This window comes from Meira miltonrushii, assembly GCF_003144205.1.
Source record: "Meira miltonrushii strain MCA 3882 unplaced genomic scaffold FA14scaffold_10, whole genome shotgun sequence".
Classification (NCBI taxonomy): Eukaryota; Fungi; Basidiomycota; class Exobasidiomycetes; order Exobasidiales; family Brachybasidiaceae; genus Meira; species Meira miltonrushii.
In genome coordinates this window covers 25,277-47,091 of record NW_020289952.1, presented here as the reverse complement: position 1 = coordinate 47,091, position 21,815 = coordinate 25,277, and the positions used below count along the sequence as shown (strand labels likewise).

The 21,815-nt window shown below is 41.8% G+C and overlaps 8 protein-coding genes across 8 annotated transcripts; 4 read left to right on the top strand and 4 right to left on the bottom strand.

Moving 5' to 3' along the window:
- The first annotated feature begins 2,488 nt into the window (after positions 1 to 2,488).
- On the top strand, positions 2,489 to 3,967 carry FA14DRAFT_140049 (NAD(P)-binding protein). Its single transcript, XM_025497087.1, has one exon. The coding sequence runs from the start codon at positions 2,601 to 2,603 to the stop codon at positions 3,759 to 3,761; it is 1,161 nt and encodes a 386-aa protein (XP_025351640.1). The 5' UTR covers positions 2,489 to 2,600; the 3' UTR covers positions 3,762 to 3,967.
- A 349-nt stretch (positions 3,968 to 4,316) lies between these two features.
- On the top strand, positions 4,317 to 5,777 carry FA14DRAFT_128341 (uncharacterized protein; the record flags this gene model as incomplete). Its single annotated transcript, XM_025496850.1, has 3 exons — positions 4,317 to 4,803; positions 4,888 to 5,256; positions 5,419 to 5,777. The coding sequence occupies 3 exons, from the start codon at positions 4,317 to 4,319 to the stop codon at positions 5,775 to 5,777; spliced, it is 1,215 nt and encodes a 404-aa protein (XP_025351639.1).
- A 95-nt stretch (positions 5,778 to 5,872) lies between these two features.
- FA14DRAFT_28641 (uncharacterized protein) lies at positions 5,873 to 9,031 on the bottom strand. The gene has a single exon (XM_025502133.1). It carries the CDS (start codon positions 8,901 to 8,903, stop codon positions 5,973 to 5,975), a length of 2,931 nt encoding a protein of 976 aa, XP_025351638.1. The 5' UTR covers positions 8,904 to 9,031; the 3' UTR covers positions 5,873 to 5,972.
- A 218-nt stretch (positions 9,032 to 9,249) lies between these two features.
- FA14DRAFT_158833 (uncharacterized protein) lies at positions 9,250 to 10,170 on the bottom strand (the record flags this gene model as incomplete). Its single annotated transcript, XM_025497999.1, has 1 exon — positions 9,250 to 10,170. The coding sequence occupies one exon, from the start codon at positions 10,168 to 10,170 to the stop codon at positions 9,250 to 9,252; it is 921 nt and encodes a 306-aa protein (XP_025351637.1).
- Positions 10,171 to 11,753: 1,583 nt separating this feature from the next.
- Positions 11,754 to 13,157, bottom strand: FA14DRAFT_115776 (ANTH-domain-containing protein; the record flags this gene model as incomplete). Its single annotated transcript, XM_025496127.1, has 1 exon — positions 11,754 to 13,157. A coding segment is annotated over one exon (1,404 nt), but the record flags the coding sequence as incomplete, so codon positions are not given.
- Positions 13,158 to 13,582: 425 nt separating this feature from the next.
- FA14DRAFT_28596 (uncharacterized protein) lies at positions 13,583 to 15,808 on the top strand. The gene has a single exon (XM_025502132.1). The coding sequence runs from the start codon at positions 13,712 to 13,714 to the stop codon at positions 15,761 to 15,763; it is 2,052 nt and encodes a 683-aa protein (XP_025351635.1). The 5' UTR covers positions 13,583 to 13,711; the 3' UTR covers positions 15,764 to 15,808.
- Positions 15,809 to 16,909: 1,101 nt separating this feature from the next.
- On the top strand, positions 16,910 to 18,641 carry FA14DRAFT_28594 (uncharacterized protein). The gene has a single exon (XM_025502131.1). It carries the CDS (start codon positions 17,168 to 17,170, stop codon positions 18,566 to 18,568), a length of 1,401 nt encoding a protein of 466 aa, XP_025351634.1. The 5' UTR covers positions 16,910 to 17,167; the 3' UTR covers positions 18,569 to 18,641.
- A 177-nt stretch (positions 18,642 to 18,818) lies between these two features.
- On the bottom strand, positions 18,819 to 21,563 carry FA14DRAFT_128358 (uncharacterized protein; the record flags this gene model as incomplete). Its single annotated transcript, XM_025496852.1, has 3 exons — positions 18,819 to 19,897; positions 19,982 to 20,326; positions 20,381 to 21,563. 3 exons carry the CDS (start codon positions 21,561 to 21,563, stop codon positions 18,819 to 18,821), a joined length of 2,607 nt encoding a protein of 868 aa, XP_025351633.1.
- Positions 21,564 to 21,815: the final 252 nt, after the last annotated feature.

The window sequence follows — 21,815 nt, the reverse complement described above, 5'->3', positions numbered from 1 at the left end:
CGAATCGATTATGGACCTCATTATGGTCCCACACCACATCATTGAGCCTTCATTCATCATCATTGCCTTGAAGCCACGATCACATTCATTTTTATATAATGGTTAGTGACAGTTTTGACGCAACCCCCCTCCAGGGCGTGCACGCCCTGGAGCACCCTTATACGTAGGCTTTCATATGAAATATATATGTTTCTATAAAATTATACGCTAGTGTATATAGATATATGTAGGTGTAAGATAAGTATTACTCTATTACTATCTTCTATAGTAAAATATCTAGGATCGTAAAGATAGTATATCAGGAGATCTTATCGATTAATCAAGAACGAATTATTAGTAGGTACTTAGATAGTTAATCAATTAAAATAATTATATTTTACTATATTAAATTTTACCTATAATAAATACTTAGATATGATAAATATTTTAGGAAATCTTCTATTAAATATTAAAGAAGTATATCGATACCTAAAAAGTTTCTATAGGTAAAAGATATAAGATATAAAGATAAAAAAAAGGTTTACCTCTCTAAGGTATATACTACCTTAGAGTAACTAATTATATAAATACTCTTACCATATAAGTATATAGATTAATCTTATTCTATCGGTTACTTTAGCTCATATATATATTAGAGGCTTATATAATCAATTATACTAGAGTATATATATAGGGCGATATATCTATAATAATAATATATAATAGAAAAAGATCTTATTCGGTTTATACGCGTATACAGTACTAATTAATTAATAATTTATAGGTTTTTTCTACCCCTACCTTTCAGGATATAAGGTAAGTTTCTTTTAATATTTACTATATATAGAATAGTTAAGATTCTTTATATATTAACCTTAATATTATATTTTTATCTATATATTAGCCTGATTATTACTTCTTCACTAGTATATTAATCTTAATTATTATACTTTCACAAGTGTCTCTATCGTCTATAGTGATAACTCAGACCTAAGTGTCACGCCGTAGAAGTGCCTAGGCCTTTAAAGGTAGGGATTATTTCTATAAATAGATTTCTACGCTCTCAACGGATTTTATCTGTTTTTTCCTAAATTTCTTAAAAAGAGCAAATAAAAGCATTAAAATAAATATACTATACCTTGACTCAGTAAAAAAAACCAATAAATTCCATCCGTACGAGAACTATAAAAAAATAGACACGTTAGTATACGCGTAAGGATTTTTTACACATAAGTTTTTTAGCTCATCACACATATAAAAAGCTTTTATATAAGCACGCGACGCGCAAGAACCTTTTAAATAATCATACGCGTATAAGTTTTTTAAATAATCATACACACGTCTTGATAAGGCTGACTAATACGTATATAGGCTTAGTAAGCTCATATAATCAATCATCCGGGCTTATGTATAAGGTTGGGTTTTAGGGAGGTAAACTCAAATCTACATACCCTACCTCCCACCTCCCACCACCGGGAGGTAGGAGGTAGCTAGTGTATATAGAGGCATGAATCAGGAATGTTCTTTGTATATAGGTACCTATGGGCTTGTATGCGTAGGGTGTATGCGTTTGCCTGCCGTACCACCCCTCAAAAAAAATTTGTGCGCCTGCCGCACCACCCCTCTAGGGCGTGAAACAAAAATATATGTTTTACTACCTCCCCAGGAGGTAGTAAAATTTTACCTCCCATCTCCCCGGGAGGTAACCTCCCTAAAAAAACCTAACCCTACTTATACATTATAAACAGCTGTATGAAAAAAATCCTTACGCGTGTACTAACACGTCTATTTTTTTACAGTTCTCGTACTGGTAGAATTTATTAGGTTTTTTTACTGAGTCAAGGTACGGTATGTTTAATTTTAATGTTTTTTTTTGCTCTTGCTAAACAAATTTAGGAAAAAGCAGATAAAATCCGCTGAGAGCGTAGAATATCTATTTATAGTAACAACCCAATCTATTTATAATAACAGGCCCTACCTTTAAAGGCCTAAATACTTCTACGGCGTAACACTCAGGCCTAAGTTATGCCTAAGTTATCACTATAGACGATAGAGACACTTATAAAAGTATAATAATTAAGATTAATATACTAGTGAAAAAGTAATAATCAGGCTAATATATAGATAAAAATATAATATTAAGGTTAATATATAAAGAATCTTAACTATTCTATATATAGTGAACATTAAAAGAAACCTACCTCATGTCCTAAAGGGTGGGCGCGGAAAAAACCTGTGAATCACTAGTTGATCAGTACTGTACGCGCGTATAAACCGAATAAGACCTTTTTCTACATTATTATACGCTATTATTGTAGACGTGTCGCCCTATGTAATAGTTAGTTACAGTTTTGACGCAACCCCCCTCAGGGCGTGTGCCCGCCCTGGAGCAATTGATTACGTGAGCGCTCTCACCCTACAAGCGCGTGTTATATCATCACTTTAATAATTAAGCGCGTCCTATGGGCGTCGCTTAAACATTCCTGTTGTATTTTTAGTATGACGACCCCGCATGAATTCTTATTCAATGTCCCGTGCATAGTCTCCACGACTCTCGCTAGTGTGGAGAGGGTGGCAACTTTTCCTGTTAATTTCCATCGTCATTATCGCGAGCATCCGAAATGTCTTTGAATAATGTTCCACAATCATGCAAAGCCTTTCAATTAGAAAGAGGTGCCCAAAAAGGTGAAAGGAATCAAGCCATATTACGTTCGATCGAAATTCCAAAAGAAAAAGAAGGAATGGTTTTAGTTCAGATGACTGCAGCAGGATTCAATAGGAGGGATGAATGGGCTATGCAAGGTTTATATCCCGGTTTAACTTTTGGCGATTCAACGATTGGTTGTGATGGCGTTGGAAAAGTCGTTCGCGGAAAGATGGAGAAAGATTCACGTTTACCAACTCATCCGAATGATTTAGTCATTTTGGTGCCTACACGCGGATGGCAAAAAGATCCTCTTGGTCCCGAACCTGCTCTTGAAAAGACAAAGAATGGTTTAGGCGGAAACGGTTTTGGCTTATTGGGTTCTACGAAACCAACCAATGGCGTTGGAACGTTTATTGAATATTGTCAAATCGAAAAGGATATGGTGGTAAACGTTCCGGCTCATTTGAATAGCCTTCAAGCAGCTTGTCTTCCGTGCGGAGGTGTGACTGCTTTTCGCGCTTTATTCACCAAAGCAAAAATTGAGAAAGGTCAATCCATTTTGATCACTGGAATTGGAGGAGGTGTTGCTATCCTTGCTCTTCAATTTGCCGTTGCAAGAGGTGCAAATGTTTTCGTTACAGGTGGAACGCAAGAAAAAGTGAATCGAGCCATCGAATTGGGCGCAAAGGGTGGCGTACTTTATCGTGAAAAAGATTGGCCAAAACGATTAGCAAAGATGGTCAAAGATGAAATGGTTGAAAGGCCATATTTAGACGCTGTGATTGATAGTGCGGGAGGTGAAGTACCAGCTCAAGCAGCTATAGCAGGTTTAAAGAATGGCGGAAAGATTGTTTGTTATGGTATGACTGCTTCTCCAAAGATGACGATCACAATGCGTGAAGTTTTGCGAAATGTTGACGTGATGGGTTCAACGATGGGAAGTGCGGAAGAGTTTAAGGAAATGATTCATTTTATTGATCAAAATAAGATCGTGCCTGTGATCGATACCGTTTTAGATGGTTTGCAAGAGGCGAAGTCAGGTTTCGCGCTTTTACAAGATGCCGATAAACGTAGCGGAGGAAAAGTTGTCATTAAAATTGCTCAAGATACAAAAGAACGTCAAAGTAGAATGTAAAGAAGTGTAACTCTTCTTCTTGTCCCATTCATATGTCGTTCAATCGATTATATTATATGATAATGTTTTTACTTGTCGTGCTTTTAAAGTCAAGATCTCTTTCATAGCGCAGCGCATGGCGCGCTAAAGGCGTCAAGGATAAGAAGGGCCCTATCTTAATGTACACTTTAAGTGTATATTCATTATCTTATAATTTTGAGTGGGGTAATGCACTTCTAAAAAGTAACAGAATTGTGATCAAGATAAGAAAGTGATCGAGATGACAAAAGAAGTTGAAATATGTTGAATAATTTGAAAACATCCTTCTCCCCTACCAAGTCATTCCAAAAACAGAGAAAGAATTGAAAGCTTGTTCATCATCGTGCCATCAATATATCCAAAGCATATAAAACCTCAACAATTTATAAATCGGATTGCGTCTTTCTCTTTGCAAAATCCACCATTGACATTTCGCAAAATATGTCAGGTGCACATCTTGCTAAAGGAGCGTCATGGGTTTCTCAAATCACAACATTTACATATTTTGGGCTGGATCCAGTGGCTTGCATAGCATGTATGGCATGTGTAGCGATCCTACTTCGTCTCTTTTTGACAAAATCTCAAAAGCATACAGACCTCGCAAGTCTTACACATCCTGAAAAGCAAGTACGGAAAACTTTAGGCAATAGACAATGGTCTCTTCCAGAGCCTCAATCTTATCGTATGATCTGCTCCACAGACTCTCCCAAATTTCGACCTTTCCGATATGGTGATTATAAAGTAACGATGGGAATTCGTTTCATTCCTGAAGTTCAATGGTTCCAATTGTATAGATCTTATCCGGCCTACATACGTTTACGCCAATTGCGACACAAGAACAAAGGAAGAGAATGTTGTGACATCGTTCCACATCCCAAACAAAGGAATATTTTGGCAGCTTTAGAAGTAGCTCGTAGTATTTCAGCTTATTTGAACGCCCGTTATCCGGACCTTTTTCGAATTGAATTATGTCACGGAGCCAAAGATGCCGGAAATTTCGGTGAAAATGTTCGTGCGATCCAACGTTTAGAGTGCAAGGATGGTATCAATCTGCCTTTTAAAAGGTGGCCTCTGCCAAATATTGACGATAGTAACGCTTTGCAATCAGAACAAATTGATCCTTCTTCGTATAATCCAATGGCTGTCGCAGGAGAGTTGGTTCCCGATGATTTGGCTTTGCTATTGCCTGATGATGACGCCGTCCCTGATGATCGAGGGGCGGTACAATATAGGCTTATAGCTGGTAGCATTTGTACAGCTGGCTTTTGGCGATTACGTGACAAGTTGAATAGTACATTACAAGAGATTCATACGTCTGGCAAAGTTCCGCAATTTGCTGAGCGTCTTCGTGATCCTTTAGATCGTTTCTTCACAAAAATGGAAGCCGGAAGTGGTCGTTTATCAGAGAGGAATAATTATTTCTTCCAAGTCGTTCGAAAGGAGGATTCGATGAATAAGGTTTATCAATTGCGCGACGGTACATTGGTGCCAGACGTTCTCAACGATACAAAATCCTCCATTGAAGAAGAACAACTGGACGATCGTACAGAATTGACTTGGGGCTTGAGCACAAATGGTCCGGAAGATCTTTATGACGCTTCAACAAAAGGTCCGATCGATGAAGCAGGAACGGTGAAAGTTGATTCAACATTAGGTCCAGTCGATCTTTCAACGCCAATACAACGACCACAAGATTTGGTCATGCGAACTGAAAGGCAAACATTGAGAAAGTTACCAAAAAGTGGCGCAGTTCTCTTCACGATTCATACCCACATGGTCCCAATTGAAGTAATGGCAAAAGAGCCTGGCATTCCCGGTCGATTGGCGTATGCAATGCGCAATTGGCCCGAAGATGTGGCTTGGTATAAAGCAGCATCTCTTTATCGAGAAGGCGTTTTACCTTTTCTAGATAAAGCTCATCAAGATCAAATTCGATCTGGCATCGTCGCAACACAGGAAGCGGAGGAAGAGCGAAGCAAAAAGTCTTATCCATTCTGAATGCGAATAAAGTCAAAAGCAAACATTCTCTCTAGTAAAGATGCGCAAGATGGCCAGTGCGCTGCGGTATGTAGGTGATCTATTGCATTGTTGGTAATATACATTGTTTATTGTCTTGAAATGCTCCTTTCCTGATGTACATCGCAAGGTATACTGTTAAATTAAGATTTCTCAATAATCTCTCTTCTCTTGTGATCATTGATCGTGTTTACTGATCCAAATACGAAGGTCCGAAGGGACTTCTAGGCCAAACGTTTCCATGTCAATGTTAATCAATCTGAAAAATTCCAAAAACGAAGCGTCTTGTTGAAGGAGACGTTCATCAAAACAACCACGATCTTCACCTTTTTCACGGAAAACGCAAAGTAAGCTCCGATAGAATGGATGATCAGGTCGCTCTGACGGCACAATTTGCGAAGTTGGAATGGGCGACACTTTATTCAGGTTGAAATTCTCGAATGCCTCTTTTACGGTTGTGTAGGAGGAATGATTGTTTTCTTGATTTGACAACCAAAAATCTCTCATTTGAAGATATCTTAATCGTGTAACTTTTCTAGCCACTAAACTTCCATCATTTTTCCAACGATTTGCCAGTTCTGGATCGATATTCGGATTACGTCCCAATTCATATGCCCAACCGACTACAGTCCTTCTGGATCGTAAAGAAAGTGCAAGCCTATGTCCTCTCTTTGCACCATAAATCCTTGGACCCACAGAAGAAGGCAGACAATCGATCATAGCGCTGTAAGCTTTCAAACGTGCATTCCTTTTGAAGTCACGCCTAACCTCCATTGCGTATAATCCATTCAACATTGTCAATGCACGGACGGTGACATAATTTTCCACGTTTCCTTCTGCATAAGCTTGTCGCTTTATCACTCGTAGCCATAATCTCCAAATTCGTTCAGCAAGGCCGGTATTTCCTTTTTCAACAGCAAAATGTAGAGCTGCTACAAGTACGGACGGATGAAATTGCAGTGGAACATGACTTTCATCAAGAAAATCAAAGTTAACCTTCTCCTTCTCATCAATTGCCTGAGGGTCACTATGAAGAGATCCAAGTTTCCTTTCGCGTTTTCTAGTTGCTTTGAGCTTCCGTATTCGCACACGTTTAATCGGTTTTCTAGGTCGATCGATTTGAAGGGATGGATAAAGCAACACAATAACCTTTTGCGCAGAGATTTGAGCAACATCAAGAAGCGCTTTATTTTTTCCATTAAGCGGACGAGGATACAATGATGCAAATCTGGCCGCATCTAGCAAAGCAATAATTCGAGCTCGATCGTTGGAGATGGCAGCATACCGTAATAAACTGCACATAACAGAATCCGCATTATATCTTCTGCGGTCAGACTTCGTTCTTATATATTTGCTCAAAGACAAATGAGCTGCTAGTATGGCCGATCGAAGAAGTTTTGCATCCCTCAATTTTACCGAGTTCCCAATGAGGATCGTTAATGTAATCTCATCAGGTTGCGGTGCATCATCGGAAGTAAGCATGTTATCGATCAATTTGGATGCCATTCCCACCGAAGCTTTGCCAAAAAGCGGAGAAGAGACCATGAAGTTATGCAAAATCATGTTGAAAACTCCTATGCCTGAATTTTTTGGAAGACAAGCTCGGTCTATTTGGTCATTGACTTCAATGCAGTGCTCCAACCAAGAACGAAATTTGAAGGAAAGTCGTACCACTTTCTCTTTTTCTTCTGATTCGAAGAGGTGCCAATATATAGGATTTTCAAAGAGCCTTATCGAGTTGAACAAGCATCGCAAAATAGTCGTGAAATTTTTCGTATGCCATGGAGATGATCGTGTAGAACAAAGCTTTCCTACACCTCGAGATGATATCGAAAGTATACGATCAAATGTCTCCAAGAGCTCTTTAAGCTTCTCTTGAAGTATCATCGCATCTGCCTCATTTTCATCGATCAAAATTTTGGTCACCAGGCGAAGTTGATATCGAAAGGACTGGGTGACCATCTGTTGCAAAAGTACAACATGCTTGTTTGTTGAATTGCAATACGCCATTTCATCCAATAAAAGTTGCACAGTGGAGGAAGTTTGCGCGCTTTTTGCATATGCCTGTGCTATCATCCTTATCGATGCATCAATGACGGAGCTGGCACTATTGAACGATTCAGTCGAAGTTCGGAATCGATTCCATTCCATAGAAAGTGGACGCTCCCACGCATTGTGTGGTACTTGCCTTAAAAGTAGCCTGAGCTCCATTGCTATTGATTCGTGCTCTTTGCTTATGAACTTACGTGAGAAACTGTACAGATTGACGCTTTCAGAAGTGAGATCGTTGAATATGTCGTAGAGAATTGGTGTTAAATCTTGCAAAAAAGGGCCGGATGAAAGAACGGCCTCCTCAAGAATCATTGCTTCTTCCTCATCCAGTTTGAGCGGTTTTTGATTGGCTCCGTTTTCCATCGACCGTTTTTCCCTCCTTCTTTTATGCCAAGCATCGCTTCCGTCCGCACTCTCAAAATCCATGTCTAATAAGTCCATTTCCCATTGCAAAAGATCTTGCATCATCCTTGCACAGACAATTACCCCATCCCGACCAATGAGCGCACCAATTGTTCGAATGACATGCGCATATCCGCTACGAATAAGATATGTTTCGTACGATAGTACATCAATGTCAGATTTCAACGATGATCGTTTGACCAAGTCCACGTAAATGCGGGTAGCCTGAAAAAGATGATCTTTTGCTGTCCAAAAAGAGTTCGCATCGGAAGAACCTCTGGAGAGCACAATAGCACGATCGCAATGATTGAGTAAATTTTCAAGCGCTTCTTCACTGACTATCCTGTCCGTTCTTGGAGAGAAGAATTGCACAGCTTGAGAATTCATTCGTTGATGCACAAGTGTTGAGGACCCACTTTTATTTGATGTACATCTTGTGTGACTAACTTCATCGTCCTCTTTGTCATCCCTCTCGCTTTCGGTATACCTTTCATTGTTGCCATAGAATCGCTTCGGGAGCTCTGTAAAAGAGTATATTGAAGGGCGGAAAGGCTGTATAGTACTCTTTTGTGAAGAATGAATGCGCGAGGAATGGCCGAGTGATCTTTGCATGCTAAAAGCATACCCTATCCCTCTTTGCGTCCATATAGACATACCTCTTTTATCTCCTTCAACTCCTCCCTCCTCCCGGTAAAGGTAATGGTAGAAAGAAGGCAAAGATGAAACACAATCTTCTCTGGTAAGTCGTTTAGCGTGCACTTTCACCTGAAATTAATTTGGCGCGTAAAATGAGTGATGGGGTTTCATGGTATTTTTGTCTTCCCGAATCCTACAAATCCAAGGTGATCATCTCATGAATAAAAAGACTTAGGTGATAAAAGATGTTTATCGTAGCAGTAAAAATATGATACAGCTTCTTTCTCTGCGAGAAAAGAAAAGAGCAGGCAAGAATGGCAACGTCCTTGTGTGAATAAGCCGATCAATACAGGACAAAAGTGAATCAATTGGCAGGTTCTTTGCAAGGTAATTTGGATGCAGTAGTTGATTCTCCTGAAGCAGGCATAAGCAGAAGTCCGATCGCATTTTGTGCATGTAAGAAATTCGCTCCATCCTTCATCGTTGTGGGCAAAGGTGGTGAGGGTGGAATAGATTGTCGGATTGTTCTATCGTCTTCCGATGAGTCTCGAATTGCGGGTAAAGGTTTATTCCGATAATCAAATTCATCAATTTCAATCGGTTTCGCTTTGGGTGTTTCTTCGTCCATCTCCGATCCTCCGCGTGCGAGTATAGTTCCATCGTTGGAAAAGGTATCATACCCACGTCGAATAGGCGGTCTAGGAAAGATGTCATCATTGGCAATCAATAGCATTCCTAAACTGCTTCTTTGACTTTCACGATTTGGAAATAGGATTGATGTGTTCACCGTACTGCCACTGGATGCTCGGCTATTATCAGTGACGGCCGGTGAAGCTTGGATGTATGCGAGTAAAGTGGACTTTGTATTTTCGTGCTTTGGTGTTGAAGGAGGATTGAGAGATGAATCTTGTTTGCCGTTTTGCGAATGATTTGAATCATCTCTGGAGGAATTCAAACTATTACTTTCCCTTCTATGCATCTCATTAACCGCCATAGCACTTTGATAACTGATACTTTGAGACAATAAAGATCCTTCCTCAAACGAAACATCGGATAAGATGCTGGACATTGTGTTATACGGAACTGTCAATCCGAAAGCAGGTGATAATACCGCAGCTGATTCGGCCATATCAGCGTTTGAATCAATCTCTGTACTGACTCTCTGGTCTTGAATGTTCATTAGTGCTGATGCTGGTTCGCTACTTCGCGCATTTGCCAATCCCAACAAAGACAATCGAGCTCCCAAAAACGGATCTCTTTGTTTTCTTCTTCCGTAGGCGGCCATATTTGCTTTTCTTTTCGCTCTCCTATGTTGGACTTGGGCAAAGCCCGAAGGATCGATTTGGAAGGATTGCATCGGCTTAAGACGGCCAAGCCTCTTCAATTGATTTCATCAGAACGTCATTTAATGCAATGATGAAAGAGGGAGGAGTATAAGTTATGCATAAAGTCACGCATCTGTTCCGGCGCGCGTAGACTAACATTTCATGTCCGCGTCCAGCTTGATCACTTGTCCCTACGGGATTGATTAGCATGAATTCCTAATGTACATACTTGGCAAGACGTGACGCATGAATTCGATCGTGATGTGCCATATGGCTTAACAGTCACAGTGACTACAACATCAATCAAAAAGATCGCACGGCCAAGCATACATTCAAAGAATGCAGCGTGAGTGTATGCATCACAATGTCTGCTTTTTGAAAGATTTGAACTCTCCCCCTCCCCCTTTCAACCGTTACCACCTCACAACTGACTAAATCCACGTGCTTTCCATACTTGCTTTAGATGAGATCTCACCAAAAAGCGGGTAGTGGCGACAAAATATAACTTTAACCGTCTTATGAGCATATTAGATGGCAAGCGAAACTCAGACGCATAATTTCAGGAAGGAATAATGCAACACTTTAATCTCTTTTACGATTCTTTTTACGACATTCTGGCAAATGGGTTTCCAGTCATATTGGCAGGTATTGGAGCAGATGAAGGCGAACTTCCATTGACTGCTAAATTTTGACCAAAGCTACTCTCAGGCTTGAATGGCTTGACCGTGCTTCCTCCAAATCCGGTCGGTTGAGGTTGAAGGGGGGCAGAATCAGAAGGAGTACCGAGTGATAAACCTGAGAAGCCAGAAGAAAGAGCATTCGTGTTTGATGTCTGTTGTGGAGTGAAAGAAGACTGGGAAGGAGTTGATTGAAATGGCTGTGAAGCTTGAGGTTGTTGTGATGGCTGTGATGCTTGGATCTGTTGTGAAATGTGAGCCGGTAGGCTGGAGAGGAAAGATTGAGAGGGTTGAAAAGGCTGTGCTTGCGATGATGTTGTTCCAGTAGGTCCTGACGTAAAAGATGGGCTGACTGAATTGTTTGTTGGAGTACTTGATAGGACTTCATGATTGCCATTTGTCGTTGGAGCTCCAGAGATAAATTCAGATGCAATATTGCCAATCAAACCTGTCTTTTGTGGAACGAGCGATGAATTGGAATTTTGTGCTTGCTGCGATTGGGCTTGCGATCCATTCCAAGCACCCGCACCTAGTCCATAATTACCGCCTCCCCCCTCTGTCGGCCCTTGAGTACCTCCTGTACCGCCGTATGCCAATTCGAACAAGGTCGGTCCTTTGGCCGAAGCAGGTTCTTTTGGTGGTGGTGTAGATCCTGGCGGTGGCGCAAAAGGATTCCGAGAACCAGTCTTTTGCGGCAAGAGTGCTTTGGGTAGCGGAACACTAGCAGATCTTTCAGGGCCATTGTCTGTAGCTGTCGATGGAGCAGGATTTTGTTCCTTTGCGGCATCGCTGGCATTGAAAGTGTTGAAGAAGGGGCCTGCGGTATTTGATTGTGCTCCGAATGATTGTTGTTGTTGTGGTTGCTGGGGTAGTCCTGTTGGCTGCATGCCAAACATGTTTCCTGCGCCAAATGCACCACCTGTCGGCTGCATCATTACACTCTGTCTGAAAGGATTCGCGCCTGTCATTTGAGGTGAAAGGAATCCACCTTGTGCAAATCCTGTTAATTGTGGTTGTTGCAAGAATGCCGTTTGTTGAGGCGCAATAAAATTGGATTGCTGTCCAAAGAACGGATTATATCCTGTCATTTGAGGAGCCATCATCGCAGGTTGGAAACCAGTTGCTTGTGGCATCATAAAACCTTGTTGTTGTGCTCCAGGTCCAAACATACTCATTTGGTCTGTTTCGATACTTTCAAAGAAATCTTGCAATGCTTGATTGGAGGTAGGAGGTTTGACCGGTTTTGCCTTTTCTTCTGCTGAGGGCTCCTGAATCGTGATGCTCTTCTTTGATGAAGATGCAGGTAGTTCACCCTTTTTCACTTCCGCATTTTTGCTCGCTGACTTGATACCTTTTCCATCTGCAACACGTTTGTTCTCCTTGTATTCTTGTCGATTCTTCTCAAAGTTCGGATCGTCCAAGTATTCTTTCAAAGCACCTGCTAAACTGACAGGAGCATGTCGCAAATTTGGAATGTTTATATTGAGATGATGTGAGATTTTTCTTGCGGATGCGAGAAAAGCAACGATCTTTTCTGTGTGCGTGCAAAATCTTTTGTATACTTCCAATGCATTTGTTGCGTCCACTTTTGACATCTCAAAGTAGTGTTCCAATACGTTGATCACGCCTTCATTGATTGCAGCATAGACCGCCAGTAAATCTTTTAAACTCATCCTGAATGCTGTAAGTGCCAGCTCTTCTCGAGTATTCTCGCCGGAAAAGAAGGCAAAGAAAACATCCAAAAGTCTACTACAAACTTTCTGACATACACCAACTTCACGCAATAATCCTTTCTCGACCGTCAATCTTCTGAGGCGTAGACCTGATTCTGCTCCTTCACTTCGATCACCTCCACGTGTTCGTGCTGCATCTGCTGCTCTTATCACATCATGTCGTAGCTCTCTGTATGCTTTGATACGATCGTCGAGATAAGCTGCATACGGTGACAATATCCGAGGAGCATCATATCCTTGCCAATTACCTCCTTGAATAACGTTGCGTAATCTCAAAGATCCTTGTCCACTTCCAGACATTGCCGAGAGGACGTTATCGACACCACCGTTTCTTATTAGCGTATGAATCACTATCAAGCTTCGCATTACCACCAAGCTGCTGCTATCGTTCAAACGTGAAGATAGAGCTTTACACATATCCTGTAGTGAGCCGTCTTGGCTAAAAGAACTTGCAATGATTGGGTCGATATACTTGGCCTTGGGAGCGCCAGGTTTAGGCTTCGTAGCCTCCTTTATTAACTTTTCGTATCTGGACATGATCTATAGGTCTTTGAATGGGTTTCCTTTCCTTGTGGAGGTCTTGTGCCTTTACAATTGGTGTATTTGATCAAGGTGAGTGTAAATTCCTATTTGATAAACTTTATCGGAAATGAAACCTTTAGAGAGGAATGATGAAAATGAAAGGGTATATGTGTGAAAAAGAGATGGATGTAAGAAGCTCGAAGTGAATGCCCTGATTCAAGAAGATGTATGCATCGGCACACATACATACTTTCTGACTTGCTTCTTTTTGGGCTGGAAAGGAATCTCCGCACACAAACAGACATACCCACAAGTCAAGCAAGCCGCCGAGTGTGTGTGTGTGCACTTATTCCATGCCACGCGCCTGCGCTGCGCAACGTAATGTATGTACTTTTGTACTGTCGGCGCCTGTTGAATTTATCTTTTTGTTGGACACCGAAGTTTTAAGCAACACCCAAAGCACCGCACAGACTTGCGTTCCTTTTTCTTCTCCTTCTTCTTCTTCTTCTTCGCATTTCCATTATCATTTTTACCTGATCGTGACTTAACAAAGATCGATTTGATATCATATGGTATTACCACTGCATGATCATCATGATGACTATACAACGACCGATCACGATAATGACACAAAGGTAAAGGTAAAAAAGGGATTCTTACGTAAATCGTTCGACGTTCTTTTCACTGATGGTCGCGGTACGATACATATACTACGATGGACGGGATTTCTGATCGTTTTATGGAATGAAAGGCTCGCATTCCTTCTCACTTCTCTACGTTGCATTCCCTCAGATCATGCTTCTACTTCCAAAGATCCAATTTCTAATCCAGGTGTACACCGAATGATGATCACAATCTTGGCAGATCCACAATTGATCGATCGAGAGTCGTACGAACATTTGAATGATTTACCCCTAGGTTTAAACAAGGTGGCATATAAAGTCGTTCGCTGGGCCGCAAATACGTACGTACGCAAAGCCTTCCAAGCAGTTGTTCGAATCCAAGGTCGTGCTCAAAGCGATTCAGTGATTTGGTTGGGCGATCTGTTGGATGGCGGAAGAAGAGCGGTTAATACAAACGAAGACGTACTACAGTACGAACGCCATGTTTCAAGGTTCAAGAGCCTATTTCCGGAACGTGTTCCGACTGTCTATGTTCCTGGAAATCATGATATTAGGATACCCTTGACGCACAATGTCATTTTCGAAGGTGAAAGTCTAGAATCTCGTCGACGTTGGTTACAATCTTGGGGGACGTGGTATGACGTTGAACGCAAGAGGTACACTTGGTCTGTCGGGCAATCGGTCAAAGACACCGGTGCTCAATTGCATCATACGATCACAAGTAGAAACACCAAAGGAGGTAAAAGAGAACACATCGATTCGCTTTACCAGAAAAGAGAAAAGCAAGTTTTTGATCAACATCAAAAGAGAGCACCTCTTCCTTCCTTTTCACAGAAATCACCTTCACAAAGAGTGATCTTGCGACCGAAAGGCGGCCCTCAACGGATTGTAATCGAATCGAATGACTGGAAGAGAACGGTAAATGCTCGGTTTCCATTGTACTTGAACAGCAACAGTGAAAATCCAACGCATGAAATCGCATTAGTGGATGCCTTGCACCTTGCAGGAATGTCACCTGCTACTTCATCTTTCGACAATAAGGAACAAGAAGATTTGGATTCGGCATGGTTGAAACAACACGATCATCTTGATTTTCAACAACAGATCAAAGATTCACAATGGTATAAAGAGGGAAAGACACGATTTCCAGAGACGATAGACTTTATCGAAGGCATACAAAGCACATCTGCAGCAAGCACTTCGGACGTACAAGAGCCTGTGCGAATCTTGATTTCGCATATACCTCTTCATAGACCAGCTGGCACGCCATGTTCAACGCAGCATTCTCTCACGAGTACGAATAGCTCAGATCAAGCGGTCCGCATCGATGATCAAGGCTGGCATAGAGAATCCTTTCATAGGGATAGTATCGAACAAGGCGTTGATCAGTATGCAACTTATCAAAACGCTTTGGCAAGACCGGTATCCAAATGGCTCTTACATCATTCCAATGCAAAATTGATCTTTTCTGGAGATGATCATGATCATTGTCACGTTCGACATCAATATTCGCAAGAGGATGATCAACAAGGCCATTTTGCTGAAGAGTTAACATTAAAAGCTTTCAGCATGACCGGAGGTGTACGTAAACCTGGTTATGCAAGATTGCTTTTGAATTGGGATGATCAATTGCAAAAAGCCAGTGCGATCGCCATGCCTTGTGCTTTACCTGATCAAATTGAGATTTGGACAAAAGTGTACCCTTTGAGTTTATCAGCATTAATCTTGTTTTTGATTATCGATCGTAAATGGATATTTGGGAGAGGAATAGATCGATGGATGAGAGATAAAATGATCGGATTTCATTCTTCTTCTAATGCATTTCCCATCACACCCCTTCGCTCTACAACGGGTGGATTCGAAGCAAGGGCTAGAAGAGAAATCAGAAGGACAGCTATGCTGAATAGACCAATTTTTATAGAAAGGAATATTCTACGAGAAGTACGGGGGATGATTTTGCTACCATTGATAGTTTGGCTTTGGTTACAATTGTTTTAATATGATCATCAATTTCATTATCAAGATAGCAGGCTGTCCGTTGAGCATAAGGTATGTAAGCCAAATGAAGATCGCAATTCACTAAACATGAATTATTCGTTTGTAAGCAACGGTTGGTTGTCTAGGCGAAATCGCGGCTTTTCATGCAAAGGCGCTAAAGTCTTTTACACGAATAAAGAATGTCAAATTGACGCAAGACTGACGCAGAGCCTATTTTATTCATTCCCGGCGGTTGATGCGGCACTGTTATTTTTGTCTACAGTAAAAACGCGTAATTCTCTTACTGTGGTCAAGTGCAATAGTTTTCCTTGTGCCAAGCTTTTCCGGCGGGACGAGGGATGGACTTTGCATGCGGCTCAACGCCAGTATACCCAGGCTGATTGTGGTTAAAGCGGGTATGACAACAGTGTAATATTAATTCAAACTTCGGGCTCCTTGTTTTCCACTGATTTCAGGCATGAGTTTTCTATTTGCAGCATCTTTACTGTCAAAAATAGGCACATCTCGCCAAGCTTTGTGAACCAAATGAAGAAACGTGGACGGAATTGCATCAGAGCACTTTAGAAGTATTTTATTTTTGGCAGATTTATTCTTAAATCCTTCTCCTAGTACACTTTTCAGCCGCATCGCCGCTGACGGGAAAAGAGGGAGAAAATCTTACAATTCTTCCTCTGATTTAGTGACTAGAATGACATACCGAAGGCATCTATATACTTTTTTATTTTAATTTGATATGCTGTTTAGCCGCCATCGTTGATTTTGACGGCGCGGCGGCAAAGTAAGGAACAAAAAGAAAGGATAGCCACGATAAATGCACCTTCTTATTTGTATGCAGAAGGCACAAGACCTGTCTCTTTTTTCGTTTAAATGTCATTCAATTGTTTTGACAGTTTAAATCTTTCCGTGTATCATTTCACAGCCTCCCCATACTCTATCCTTTACCGTAGGACTTGAAGCATATCGGGCTTGGCAAAAAGAGAATCGCAAGTTCTTGGTATTGGCTTGGCTTGCATATGGAAAAGCAAAAGGACTGATCAAGTGCCTAGAAGTAGCTTTGCCAAGGTGGAGAATGGTTACCTCTCTTTAAGGAACATTCACCGTTCAAATTGAATAAACAAAACTGTCCTTTCTCCCTTCCACATCGCTCCATTCAAACGCTAGATTTCGTTATCGTACCAAGCATTCTTATTGTGCTGTTCTGCCTTGCTATATCGTTTCCCCGATAACGCAATTCCTACTTTGCAAAATAGGATCTTTTGGACAGCTATTTGTTTGACATCTTTGAGGAACGTGGAACCCTACATTTCCCCATTTTGGATTCGAATATATTTCCTTCATTCTTACTATCATCATCTTTTTCGACAAACACGATCACCATTTCTTTGATTACACTGTAAAGTCATCATGATGGCAACTTCTAACGCATTTATGCCGCATTTACATCAACCGAGTCATTATCACTCTCATCATCATCATCAACAAACACAACAACATCCCTCTCAGCTCCATGCATCATTATGGCAATCTGCACCCAGAGCTTCTACTTCATCAACAACTTCTTATCCGTCTCACCATTCTGAAATGTCGAAATTTGAACAATCAACTCAACAATTGCAACAAGCACCCGCTTTAGTCGCAACAGGAAAAAAGCGTAAACGTTTACAACGTGCATGCGTTGCTTGTCATAAAGCGAAGAGACGTTGTGATGGTGGCTTGCCTTGTTCAAATTGCGATTTTAGTGGAAGAACTTGCGCTTATAGCGATTCTCAGGGCAAAGCTGTTCCACCGACCAAAAGAACTCTACGACCAAGCGAAGCAGCCATGCAAGAACAAAATGTTCAACAGCAATATCAACAAGCACATCCGGCTATCCATGACGGTTATGCTAAACCGATTGGATCTTCTCAATCACCTTCTCCTACTTCACCATCTTCTTTACAATCTTTTGCGCTTAACGGAACAAACTCAAGCGGATTTGGTGGGGAACGGTGGACATCACAATTGGATTTAGCATGGTCAGCCATTCATACTTTTGCCGATGCTGCTTCTATGATGATGCAAGGTGCTATGGAAAGTGAAGGAAAGAACGAACGAGTACAGTTACCTCTAACTGTTGCGCATAATTTGGCGGTAATTTTGGAACGAATGAATGAACAGCATGCACTTATAACTGAACATATGACCGCAATGGGAGTCGCAATGCTGAAAACAAGTTGTTCAGCAGCTTCCGAAGCATCTTCTTCTCATCACGATCATCATGCTTGGTCTGATTTGGAACGTAGATCCGATCGATTACAAATGGACGTTCGAATGGATTCTGCTCGATTGTCTGAAACACAAAGATGGTTATCCAGCGGAGGAACAGTAGCATACCGTCAAAAAGATGGTGGTTCTTCTTCTTCTCAACAAAGATCTTCATGGTCCAATTCCCCTCCCTCACGATCTAGGACGTCATTATCACCCGTTCAAGCTCCTTCGAACGGACAAAGCAGCTCAATGTTGAATATGCCACCTCTGAAATCACGTCATAGTAGTACCTCTAGTTCTACTACAAATGGTTCAAGTGTAATGACTATAGGTCAACAAATGGGACAAGAACAAGCACCTTTTCTTCCACCACTCTCTGGCTTGAGTAATGGAAAGAGCAAACCTCATACTCTACCACCACTTCGATTTCCCTCACCATCTAATGCAGAAGAGTCAAACGCAATCCGTCGAACAAGCAACGACAGCGATGGAGGTGTTAAGTGGACTCCGTTGAGCACACTTTCTCATGGAAGTATGTATGAGCGTATGCGTGCATGAAAGTAGTTTTCATTGTGACCGTTTTAATTCATAGAGATAGTTACTTGTTTGAATAATGATTTTTTTCTTCCGACTTCATTTTCGCGAGAGTTTGAATTTGACTAATCGTCCAAAGATTCGGAGAAACGTAAACGATAAACAATCAATTCATAAAATGAGTGCACAGATGTAGCTGTGGTTGCAAAATGAAATGGATAAATGATTAGCATTATGAGATCATACAAGATTGTATAAAAAGATGGTTGAGATATCAGCGAATCAGCCAAGAATGTAAAAAGCCAGAGAATCCCAACAAACCAGCCACCCAGAATCCCAAATGATAGTTAAAAGGCCAAGAATGCGTTTCATAACCACCTTCAACGCCTTTTGCCCACAACATTCCGCCTACCAATGGACCAACAAAACGTGCCGCCGAACTTGTCGTTTGTGCTAAGCCATTTGCCAATGGAACCAAATGTGGTTGTGTAGTAGCATTCATCAAAATGCTCACAGATGTGAAAGAGCAAGTATTAGCCAATAAACGTAAAGAGGCAAACAAGATCATAAACGACATCACAATCGCATCTGTGGATGGATGCAAGAATGCACGCAAAGAAGCAAACAAGACGTAAACCGGCAAGTATAAGCTGGTGCCTAAACGCATCATTGAAAGATGAGAAAATTTTCCCTGTGGCGGTCCAACTTTTGGATAAAAGTAGAATTGGGATCCAATTTGAAAGAATGCCAGAGCTGCAATTAATTCTGCATAATGTGCTGCCGTCAAGCCAAGACCGCCAGATTTGAAAGGTGTAACGAGATAAGCCATAAACACCTGATCAAATGTAGAAGAATGAAGGCTTAACAAAGCATAATGCGCGATGAAAGTTAGAGGTAATTGTCGTAATAGAGATTGTTGTTGAGCCTCAATAGCACGTTGTCTTTGCACACTCGTTGCTGCTAATGAAATTTGCGATCGATCTCCTCCGCCGTATTGTCCGTACTTCGTACCATTTTTATCTATTCGTATCGTTCCAGAAACACTTGCCGATTCTGGAATCCCTGCCAAAGTTGGATCATAGCCAGCAGTAGCACCTGCGCCTTGAATGCCAGATCCGTTTGCATCTTCTGCAAAGTGAATTCCAGGTGACATTGGTCTTTGCAATGCTTGAACGATTTGTGCACTTTCAACGCCTGTGTTGCTATAAACACTTGGAATTCGATTATTATTGCTTCCTCTTCTTGTCATAAACGGTCTCGAGCCTCGACTGCTTGCTCCTGTCGAGTTCAGACGATGGCGACGTGCAAAATTGAGTGGAGGTAAATGGCGAGGCATCAAGGGAGAATCTTCATCTGTTTCATCGTGTCCGAAAGCCATTGAACCTGTCGATTCGTGTGCAAGAGATCGATCAAAATCTGATCCCTCATCTATCAAACTATCATCAATCTCTTCTCTTTCTTCTTCCTCTTCTTCTAAACGAGATCTGTCTATCGTATCCTCCTCATCTCCGTAGTCGTATCCGAAGTCATCATCTTCATCGTCTGCATACGTCTCATCATTATTGATAGCTGCAGCAACCCAAAGGTCCGACAGTCCTAAAACAGCATCATCATTTGCCAATAGGAATCGTTGAGCAAAGCTCAATTGTCTGGGCTTTCCATCTGATCCTTCATTACCCAATTGTTCAAAATCAGGGGCATATTGGGTTGTGGATAAAACGCTTGTTCGATTATTGATCAAACCGGTGGACGTCTGCTGCGTTGAGTTTCTTCGATTTTCGCCTGCTGCATTTGAGCTGACGTCTAATTGCGAAGGTGCGATTCCACCAAAACGACTTCCTCCTCCTCCCGCTCCCGTTCCTGTATAGCTTGAAAGAGGCGCATTGCCTTCATAACCATAGGCAGAGCCACCACCAAGAATACTTCGATGTCGTGCTGTTGTTCTTGACATCGGACGCGGACGATTACGCGCAAAAGCTGGTCTACGATGATCATCAAATCCAGACGTTCCGGCTCGGGTCGTGGTGATGATTGTGCCTTCCTCATCCGAATCGTGTGGAGAAGGTGGACCTCCAGTTTCGTCTTCTACTTGCTGCGTAAAGGTTCGTGGTAAGCCGTCATTGCTATAACTTGGGCCCGCCATTTCTGCACCTCGCAAGCTGACCAACGATTCACCCAAGGGGGTTGTGGGGGTATGAGAGCCATCTTGTCCGCCTTTAAAATATCCACTGATCTTCTTGCTAGCAGTTCGTCCAAAGCTTCCTAAATTTGAAGCAGTACGATGGCCAGCACGTTCAATATCCGGCTTTTCCGGCAAATGAATAGCTCCCGTCCTTGGCCCACCATCAGGGCCGATGAACAGCGTCAAAAATGCACCAGTCGCAGTGAAAGAGGCAACGACTAAGCAAGGAAGAACGTAAGGATAATGCTTCAGAAATTCATTATTGCCGAAAAGCCATGGAAATTTATCCGTCGGATTGCACAAAAGACCGCCCATCAATGGTCCAACAATACCGCCCATTCCCCAAGCAAATCCCAATTGAGCCATAGCACGACCTTCGTTTGTCTCATCCGTAAGATCACGTACCGCACCTTTAGCCACTCCGACAGCGCCGTTGAACAAACCTTGTGCTAGACGAACACTGATCGCCATACGTAAATTGGTCGACATTCCAAACAAGATCAGAGAGATCGAGTTGCCAACCAAAGAGACCAAAAGAACTGCACGTCTTCCATGCTTTTGAGCGATAGATGCCCATAGTAAAGAAGTTAAAAATTGAGCAAAGAAGAAAACTGAGGCTACCACTCCTGCCCAATAGCCCACTTCGCCTTCACCCCCAACGTTGAATGATTCGATTTGAAAGAACAAAAATGGACCTGCAACTCCTGCACTACTAAATTCACCAAAGCAAACGAGGCATAACACTACAAAAGGAACTGTTGGAATAGGCGTGCTATTCGGAGACGATTTTGCTGGCATCAAAGAGGGAATTCTTGGCTTGCGCTCCCATTGTGACATATCTGGTTCGTTTCCGTGCAGATCTTGATGTCCGTTTACGCTGATCGTATGAATTCTTCTCAAATTTCGATTTCGTGCCATTTGCGAAGCCGATCGACCGCCATCACCAGATGGTGCATTGGAAGCATTACTAGGTAAAGCTCTACCAAATGCGGCCATGGAAGCACGTTTCAAGAATCCGTTTCCACCTCCGCCACCTTGACTTGGCGATTCGCTTCCGGTCATACTTCCGCCTACAGATTGTTTTCTCTT